General features: G+C 45.5%; 1 protein-coding gene across 1 annotated transcript; it reads left to right on the top strand.

Moving 5' to 3' along the window:
* Positions 1 to 2,362: 2,362 nt before the first annotated feature.
* LOC123060445 (FRIGIDA-like protein 4a) lies at positions 2,363 to 6,500 on the top strand. The gene is made up of 3 exons (XM_044483170.1): positions 2,363 to 3,697; positions 4,820 to 4,995; positions 5,796 to 6,500. The coding sequence occupies exons 1-3, from the start codon at positions 2,449 to 2,451 to the stop codon at positions 6,228 to 6,230; spliced, it is 1,860 nt and encodes a 619-aa protein (XP_044339105.1). The 5' UTR covers positions 2,363 to 2,448; the 3' UTR covers positions 6,231 to 6,500.
* The last annotated feature ends 2,261 nt before the right edge of the window (positions 6,501 to 8,761 follow it).

The following is an 8,761-nucleotide window of genomic DNA, read 5'->3' on the forward strand; positions in this document are numbered from 1 at the left end:
AGCGCACCGATGAGCGTGCCTGTGATCTATATCCTATCGAGCATGACGACCACCACGTCCAGTTCGAGTATAGGTCGTTGGTGCTCAGCCGCTGACGGTGCCACTCATGGTAGAAGGCCTCTCGCTCGAACTCGGCCATCTCACCGCAGGAAAATCAGGAGACGGGAAACGTGGGGCAGAGGGCATATAGCGTCTGTGGCTTACATGGGAGCGGATCGAACATTGAAGACGGGAGGCTGAAACGCTATGGAGACGAGGAAGGAGACGATGCGTTGGATCAGACCCCTTTTCCACAGACGATTTGGAATCAAAATTGGACGATCATGGTTCAGCAATCAACCCAAAAAACCAAAGCAAAATCTGCCTGCTCGTTGGGTCCAGCGGTTGCCAAGTACAGCCATCACGTATTCTCCAAAACTTATCCATTTGTGACAATCCTATTCTATCGCCCTCTCTCATCCCCTATCTATCTATCTATCTATCTATCTATCTATCTATCTATCTATCTATCTATCTATCTATCTATCAGACTGTTTCCTTTCCTGCCTTTGCTTCGGAAGGCCACGCAAAGAGGATTCACGCGGATGGACGTGAGACGACGCTACGACCCACCAGGTGCCATAATTTCAACACCACCCATGTGGATCGGTCGCAGGCGACAACGAGACCCACCGAGCTCGTGCGCACCTGAACCTGAGCGCCCATGCTTGCTGCCATCTCGCTTCACCGGAGGAGCACTCGCGCCTCCGCCCCCTGTGCCTTCCTTTCCTCTCTCCTCCCTTCCCCCAGCTCGCGTAATGCCGGAGGAGCGCCAGCACCGCCGCATGTATGCGTGCACACATCAAGCGATCAAGCTCAGGAGCTGCTCATATGTGGCGTCAGCCGACCAAACGTCCCAGTCCAGAAGAATGCAGATTCTGTGAGCTTATGCACCCGGGCCTCACTATCCTAACACTCCAATGTTGCTTTGAGATCTGTGCTACACAACTACCTTATTGCATGGAATTTTCTCTTTTTTGTTCCTCTCATATAAAACATGTCTTGAACTTCAAACTTTGCAGTACAATATAACTTTGTAACTAGAATGTGAGATAAAACTTTCAGATTTTTTGGTCCGACATAAATATGAAAAATAAGATTTTTTAATCAAATAAATCTCATTTTGTATATTTATGTTGGACCAAAAAATCTGTAAGTTTTATCCCACATTCTACATAGAAAGCTTTGTTGTGCTGCAAAGTTGAAAGTACAAATACATGTTCTATATGAGAGAAACAAAAAAGAGAAAAAATTATTTGCACGAATCGTGATGCAGAAATGAGTGGTTGGATAAGGAGTACCCGGGTGCATAGGCTCTAAAACATGTTTTCGCAGTCCAGAACACGCATCAGACAACACCATACGGTTCTCCTCGCACGCCACAACCAAATTCAAGCACCCCGCGAGTCTGTCTGTCAGGAGCTGGGCGGCGCCCTCCATCACCGCCGCTGTTTGAGGAGGGATGCGGTCCCGATCGCCGCGATCACATGCTACAGCGAGCAGCACGGGCGCGGCGGCGAGATTCAGACAGCAGAGCATGTACAAGGAGGATGGCGGGGCATCGATGGGAGATGGGTGCGGCGATGCATCCTGGGGAGAATTCTTTTAATGGCTACTAGGGATGAGATCGATCGGAAGCAAATACGTGAAGGTTATCGTGGTATCGGTGTGGGCCGTCGTCCAACAACGTTTTGTTTCTTATACACACGTGCACAAATCTAATTTAAATCTCAGCGGTCAATCGTAATTGGTTATCATAAAATTAGGCCTCCTTTGATTCATATGATAGAAATGTTATAGAAATAATAAAATCATAGGAAGTGAGACGACATGCATCTCAATTCCTATAGAGAAAGAAATGTCATTTGATGCATAGGATAGGAATTTTTCCATTGAGTCTTAGCTAATTTTTTTCCTTCAAAATGTGAAGGATTAATTCCTATCCTATATAGGAATAGGAATTCATTTTACAAACCAAAGGGCTTCAAAGGAAATTTTTCTATATAAATACTATCCTATGAAAATCCTATAAAATTCCTACAAACCAAAGGAGCCCTCAACGGTTATAAATAGATGACGTATGGAGAACTATAAAAGTCTCCATCCTTTAATATTAGGTAAAGATTTATGCACGTACATATATGAGCGCTTGTGCATGTACTGATGTTAAAAAAAAACTTTATTTTGTTTATACCGAACTTTTGGAAAGTGTGCAGCCTAAAGTTGTTATTTTTTTTTAGGTAAGCCTAAAGTTGTTATCGACAGGTCCATACATTCAGGACGGTTGAGCCCATTAGGGTCCAGATGCAAGTCCAAACCAAAGCCCAGCTTCTGCCGTCTCAACACGGCCACGAACCCATCTCGAAACTGCCCCCAATCCAACTCCAGCGCCTCCCAGCCCTCGCCGCCATGGCAACCACCGACGACCCCACCGCCACCGGCGAGGTCCGGCGCCTCCTCGAGCATCTCGACTCCCAGCAGCAACTCCTGGCCACCTGCCACGACGCCTGGTCGCGCACGCTCGCGCACTTCGCCTCGCTCGATCAGGACGTCGCCTCCCGCTCCGCCTCCGTGGACGAGGCCCTGGCCGCCGCCGACGCGTCCACCTCCGAATCCCTCGCGGCGCTCGAGGCACGCGAGGCCTCCGTGCCCGTGCGCCTCACCGAGGCCTCCGACGCGCTCTCGGCCGCCCTCGCCGAGGCCGAGGCCGAATCCGCCGCGCCGCCGCCCGCCGACATCCATGGCGCCCTCAGGTGGATATGCCGCCGCATGGACGCTGCCGCGCTCTGGCGCTTTATGGCCGCGCGCCGCAGGGAGCTCGCCACCGTTCGTAAGGAGATCGCCCCCACCGTAGCAGCGTCCGTGGACCCACCCCGCCTCGTCCTCGATGTGCTCAGCGATTTCCTGGAGGCCGGTGAAGGCGCCGGTGAAGACCAGTGCTGGGTGCTCGGCATGCTGCTGCGCTCGTTGTTTGGTTCAGATGGGCGGAAGCCGCCGGAGATAGGAGATACGTTGGTTGAGAGGGCGTCTGTGGTTGCAAAGAACTGGTCTGAGCGGTTTGGTATCAAGAGAGACTCGCCAGCTCCCATCAATGAGGAGGTGGAGATGACAGAAGCTGACGATGCTGATAATGCAGCGTTGCCAGATAAGAAAGTAGAGCAGGCAGATGCAAAAGAGGAGGAGGAAGAGGAGGAGGTGGAGGAGGTGGAGGAGGAAGAAGAGGAAGAAGAGGAAGAGGAAGAAGAAGAGGAAGACCAGGAGGAGCTGGTGGCTGCATCAGGTGATGAGGAGGAAGAGAACCCAGAGGAAGTAGAAAATGAAACACAGGAGGACCCAGAGGAAGCGGGGATGGAAGCACTGAAGGAGAAGAAGGGAGAAGAGGTAAAGGTGGAGGTTCCTGCTGATGAGAAGATAGCTGAAGAAGCAGGGAAGAGCGAAGTTAAGGAAGAAACAAAGGCAATGGGGGAAGTTGACAAGGAAGGGGAGAAGGGTGCACTGGGGCAAGTAGAAGCACATTTATTCCTGCAGATGGTTGCGGCATTTGGACTGAAAGACAAGTTTGATGGAGAGTTCTTGAAGAGCCTGTTTGTTGCTAACCGTCGAAGGAAGGAACTTGCGAGGTTTGCCTTTATCCTCGGGTTTGAGGAGACCGTCGCAGGTAATGATGACCTATTGGCATGGTTTTTAAATTTGTTACGTTTTTTATCTGATTTGGTACAGGTCTTCAGTTCATTGAGTATGAGGATTGCGACGTTCTTTTGAGTTTACTTTGCAAATCAAGTCATTTTCTAGATTGAGAAAGAAATGCCCTTAGAACCTGCATTTTCCTTACTTTACGCAGCAACTTAAGATTCATTGCTTTCATCATGTGTTTGATTTGGTAGTATGATTTCTGCATCTAAATAATCATGTAGGCATGCTAAATATTCTTTTTATGACGTTCTTCTTGAGTTGTATTATAAGGTAGTACGTAGTAGTGATGTTGCTTTCTTCTTGGTGGTATACTCCGTATTTAGGGATTAGGACATACCACCTCCGTCCCATATTAAGTGTCACTCAAATTGATGTATCTAGCACTGAAATACATTTAGATTATTCTATTTGAGCGACACTTAATATGGGACGGTACTCCCTCCGTTCCAGAATATAAGGTGCATAAGTTTATAGAATAAAACATCACCATCTACAATACAAAATCAGTAAAATATGAAAATACTTTTCATGATGGATCTAATGGTACAGATTTGGTGCTGTAGATATTGATACTTTTTCCTAAAACCTTGGTCAAACATGCGCATGTTTGAGTTTTGAAAAAGCTAATACACCTTATATTTTGGAACTGAGGGAGTATAAATTTAAGGAACTGAATTCTACATGAGCTTACTCATGAACAAAAAAATATCACAAGGTTTAGAATAAGTTTCGAAGGACCTTGTTAACTTGACGAATTTAAGCAGCTTCTTGCTTTTGGTCAGTTTTGTGCCTCCGGAGTCCGGACTGCATTTCAACTGAGTGAATTGGTGAGAAGAATGTACTTTTGAAGTTGTGATCTGTTTGTTTGTTTTCTTGGGGCTTGTTTAATAACCATCTAAAAGACTTGATTAATTGATAATCACAACTACTTCTAACTAGATTAACCTTTTGTTGAAGGTTCCATATTGAGTTTCGAACTATACATGATTAGCATCTTATGTATTTTATCCAGATCTGCTGGTTACTATATGTTTAGTAGTTCAGAGAAAAGAAGACATGATTCAACTATTCTGTTATTACTTTGCAGATGTTGTTCAGGAATTGGTTACTTCAGGAAATGTAATTGAGGCTATATATATTGCTCATGAGGCATGTTTGCTTGAGCGATTTCCTCCTGCACCTCTTCTTAACTCTTATATAAAGGACTCAACTGAGAAGGCCCAGGCCATTCTGAGTAGTGGAAGACGCTCCAGTTCTGCTGTTGTAAGACTCCATCCCACTCTCTGAACTTGATTTCTTTTTGTTAAACTCATCATTCAGTTTGGTCATCGGTCCTTTTTCTGTCTGAATGCCTGCATGAAGATCATTGATGAAGGAAATGAAATTAGTGACATGCCTTTGATTTAAACAACCTGCAGTTCTGTCATATCTGTGACGTGCATCGGTTTTGGTATAGTAGTATTATGTGTATATCATTTCCACAAAAGCACTTACGCCTCTTAAATTTAAACAGTTGATTCAAAATTATAGTGCTTATCTGATTCATCAGTCGTAGAATCATGTTGCGTATCGGTATCATTGAGTTCATAGATTAGTTTGTTCCATGTAGTCCATCCAGACCACTGTTTTAGCCCTCGATTTGCTTGGTTTCCTGTTTCGAGTTTGGATGCACTATTGCAAAAATTTATTTCTGTTGGTTAGCTGAGACTTCATCCGTTTGAAAATATAAGTCCTATTTTCTTGTTCAGCATGTAGATTTAGGAAGTCATGAAACCAAGAGACAATAATAAAGGGAAACGACCTTGCTTCCATGGTGTTGTGTCGTGGGAATCAGAGAGAGATAAGTTAGCGTGGGTGTTCATATCAGTTGGAAAGAGGATATAAATTAGGCGAAAAGAGGAAAATCTCATTAAATTCATGAGCATTATCCCCAAGATTCGAGGCCTTAGCTACTTGCCTATGGGAAATGAAGCATGCCTTTATCCTTTTTCCAGTTCTCTATCCATTTTCCAGTCCTTGGTAACTTGTGGCACTAAAGAAAGGCTTCATGTTTTTTTCTCCAGGAGGAGTCTAAGACCTTGGAGTGCAACGCCTGCAAGGCTGTCATCAGGTGTGTCGAGTCCTGCCAGCTAGTATCGGTATTTAACATCGAGCACTTAAAAAAGAAGGTGGCGAGGATGGATAGAGAGAAGGCTGACCGGAAGAGGCTAGGCAGCGGAAACAGATTCCAGAACAAGCGAGCGCGGGGAGCAGCCGGACCTCAGTCCTTCCCTGCTGCCAAGTCCGCAAGGGCATCAGGCTCAGGCTCAGGCTACGGGCCATCATTCCAGAACCCAGTGTCCCGTTCCTTTGGTTATGCGGCTCGTGCTGGGTATGTGAACCCGGCTGCTGCTGCTCAGCCCTACTATGCGCCGGGGAGCATGGCAGCGCGGCGTGGCGGCGTGTTGTATGGCGGGCCTGGAGCAGCATTCGGGGCGCAGCAGCCGTACCACCGCTAAGGCCAGCCATATCAGTTGATGTTGCTGGACCAATTGCTGTTTCTTGCTGATTTGTACCAACTTGCGTTGTAGTAACATTTATCCTTGCCGTCGTGTAACTCTTGGTCGACTGGATGCCATTTGAAGAGATTCAGTCTTAGTACATGCTGCTGCTTTCTTTTTGGTTGGCTCTGTATGCGAGATACCGTTTGTCTGAATGAGACTGTATGCTGAATGTTGTAGAGATTGAACGCCATTGACTCTATTCAAACCTAGATATGTCTTTTTGTTTCTCCATGTGTAGATCAAATTTAGGTTCGGCTAGCTGAATGCATGTGCGTTGTCATGGAATAACAAAAAATAGTCGAACAATTGTTCTAATTCAGAAGAAGAATGTCGAACACGATATCTTATACTCCCTTCAATTCATGTTACATGTCGCTATGGATCCCTCCGATCGGAGGGAGTACTATATTGACCTCGCTAATTCTTCTTTGTCCTAATGAGACAAAAAGAGCCTCCTTTACCACTTTAGGGAATGGGAGTATGCGTGTTGCATACAACTAGGACAAAATGATCTACGATTGAATCCATAGCTATTTTTGGGATTTGGCAGGTGTGATGTACACACTCATTTTAAGCACTTTTTAAGTGAATCAATTAGTTGAATATTAGAGAGCAATAATTTAATGAATACGTCTACACAGCGGCCGTCTACTCCCTAGCGTTCTGGAGTAGCCGGCCAAAATAGGAAAATTTTGGTCTTTATAATTATAAAAGGGAACACTTTGTCCTTCTTGTCCTTTGTTCACGAAGTACTAAACGTGAGAACAGTTATTTCCTATAGTGCATGTGTTTTATTCTCTTGTGCATTTAATTTATGATTTTAAAATTTTGAAAAGGCATACCTTTCAATTCGCGCATCAAAATGAGATACGTTTTCATCATTGGAATCCTCGCGACGTGCTCTTCAAAACTAGATCTCGCATGGCTATATTTCGACGATTTTTTTTTTTTGCAATTTAATCTCCTTTGGTGCAACTGATTAGTCGTTGATGTGCAACTAGTTGACAGTGGACGTGCAACTTTTCACTCTAAGCCTTGACATGCAATTTTCACTAGTGTCACCACCCCATACTACTCTCTAACAGTGAAATGTGCAATTTTGTCTGCTGCCCAGGTTAACTACCCTGACCAATTGCTGCCTGGTAGTCATTGCGTGTGTGCAACCCCCACAACGCGCGAGGGACTACTCTATAAGTGTGCCACCCCTCAGTCTGTGTCTGAACAACTATATCGGCCAGGGCGTGCAACTCTGCAGTCACGCGTGAGCAACCACCTCATTATGCATGTGCAACTCCCGCAGCATTGTGTGTGCGGCTATACGAACGAGAGTGCGCAACTCCGCGGCCATACATATACGATTATGCCGACGAGAGTGTGCAACTCCGTGGTCGGGTGTGAGCACCTCCCACAACAATTCATGTGTGACTATACGGACGAGATTGTGCAACTTCGTGGCCACGCAAGTGCGACTATGCCGTCGAAAGTGTCCATGTCCATACGTGAGCACTTGCCGCAGCAGTACGTGTGCGACTCTGCGAACGAGAGTGTGCAACTCCGCGGCCACACATGTGCGATATGCTGACGAGAGTGTGCAACTCAGCAGTCGTGCGTATGCGACTATGTGACTATGCAGACGAGAGTGTGCAACTACACGGCCACGCATGTGCGACTATGCGAACGAGAGTGTGCAACTCCGTAGCCACGCATGTGGGACTATACAGTCGAGAGTGTGCAACTCCACGGTTGTGTGTGAGCACCTCCCGCAGTCGTGCGCGTGCGACTACGAGGGCGAGAGTGAGCAAACCCCGCGGCCACACATGTGGGACTATGCCGACAAGAGTGTGCAACTCCGTGACTATGAGTGAGCATTGATACGTCCATTTTGCATCATGTTTACCTACTGTTACTTACTATGTTTTATTGCATAATAATGCTTTTTGGAGTAATTTTAATGCATTTTCTCTCATAACACTACTAGGAAAAGGGCTATAGATGAAATTGACACTAATGGCGCACCAGACAAGTGGTGCGCCACTACTATATACTAATGGCGCATCAGCACATTAGTGTGGAAGACACTAATGGCGTACCAGACACACGGTGCGCCATTAGTAATATTTTTTTTTTCATTTTTTCAAACATACTAATGGCGCATCCAGGCAAAGTGCGCCATTACTAGTTCCATTACTAGTTCTAACTAGTAATGGCGCACCAGCCACACAGTGCGCCACTACTGTATTTTTTTTTTTGCAAAACTATTAATGGCGCACTGTGGCATAGTGCGCCATTACTAGTTTAAACTAGTAATGGCGCACTATGCAACGGTGGGCCATTAATGTGTGTGTGTGTGTGTGTATATATATATATATATATATATATATATATATATATATATATATATATATATATATATATATATATATATATATAGGGTCGTGCTATTCGTCATCCTGGATGAGGAATAGTTATTCTTTACCCCCTCTCTA

The sequence above is a fragment of the Triticum aestivum genome, chromosome 3A (assembly GCF_018294505.1).
Source record: "Triticum aestivum cultivar Chinese Spring chromosome 3A, IWGSC CS RefSeq v2.1, whole genome shotgun sequence".
NCBI classification, from domain to species: domain Eukaryota; kingdom Viridiplantae; phylum Streptophyta; class Magnoliopsida; order Poales; family Poaceae; genus Triticum; species Triticum aestivum.

Coding starts and splice junctions, on each gene's coding strand:
- LOC123060445 (XM_044483170.1), top strand. CDS start 2,449: ATGGCAACCACCGACGACCCCACCGCCACCGGCGAGGTCCGGCGCCTC. Junction 3,698..4,819: donor GTTTGAGGAGACCGTCGCAG/GTAATGATGACC, acceptor ATTACTTTGCAG/ATGTTGTTCAGGAATTGGTT. Junction 4,996..5,795: donor GACGCTCCAGTTCTGCTGTT/GTAAGACTCCAT, acceptor TTTTTTCTCCAG/GAGGAGTCTAAGACCTTGGA.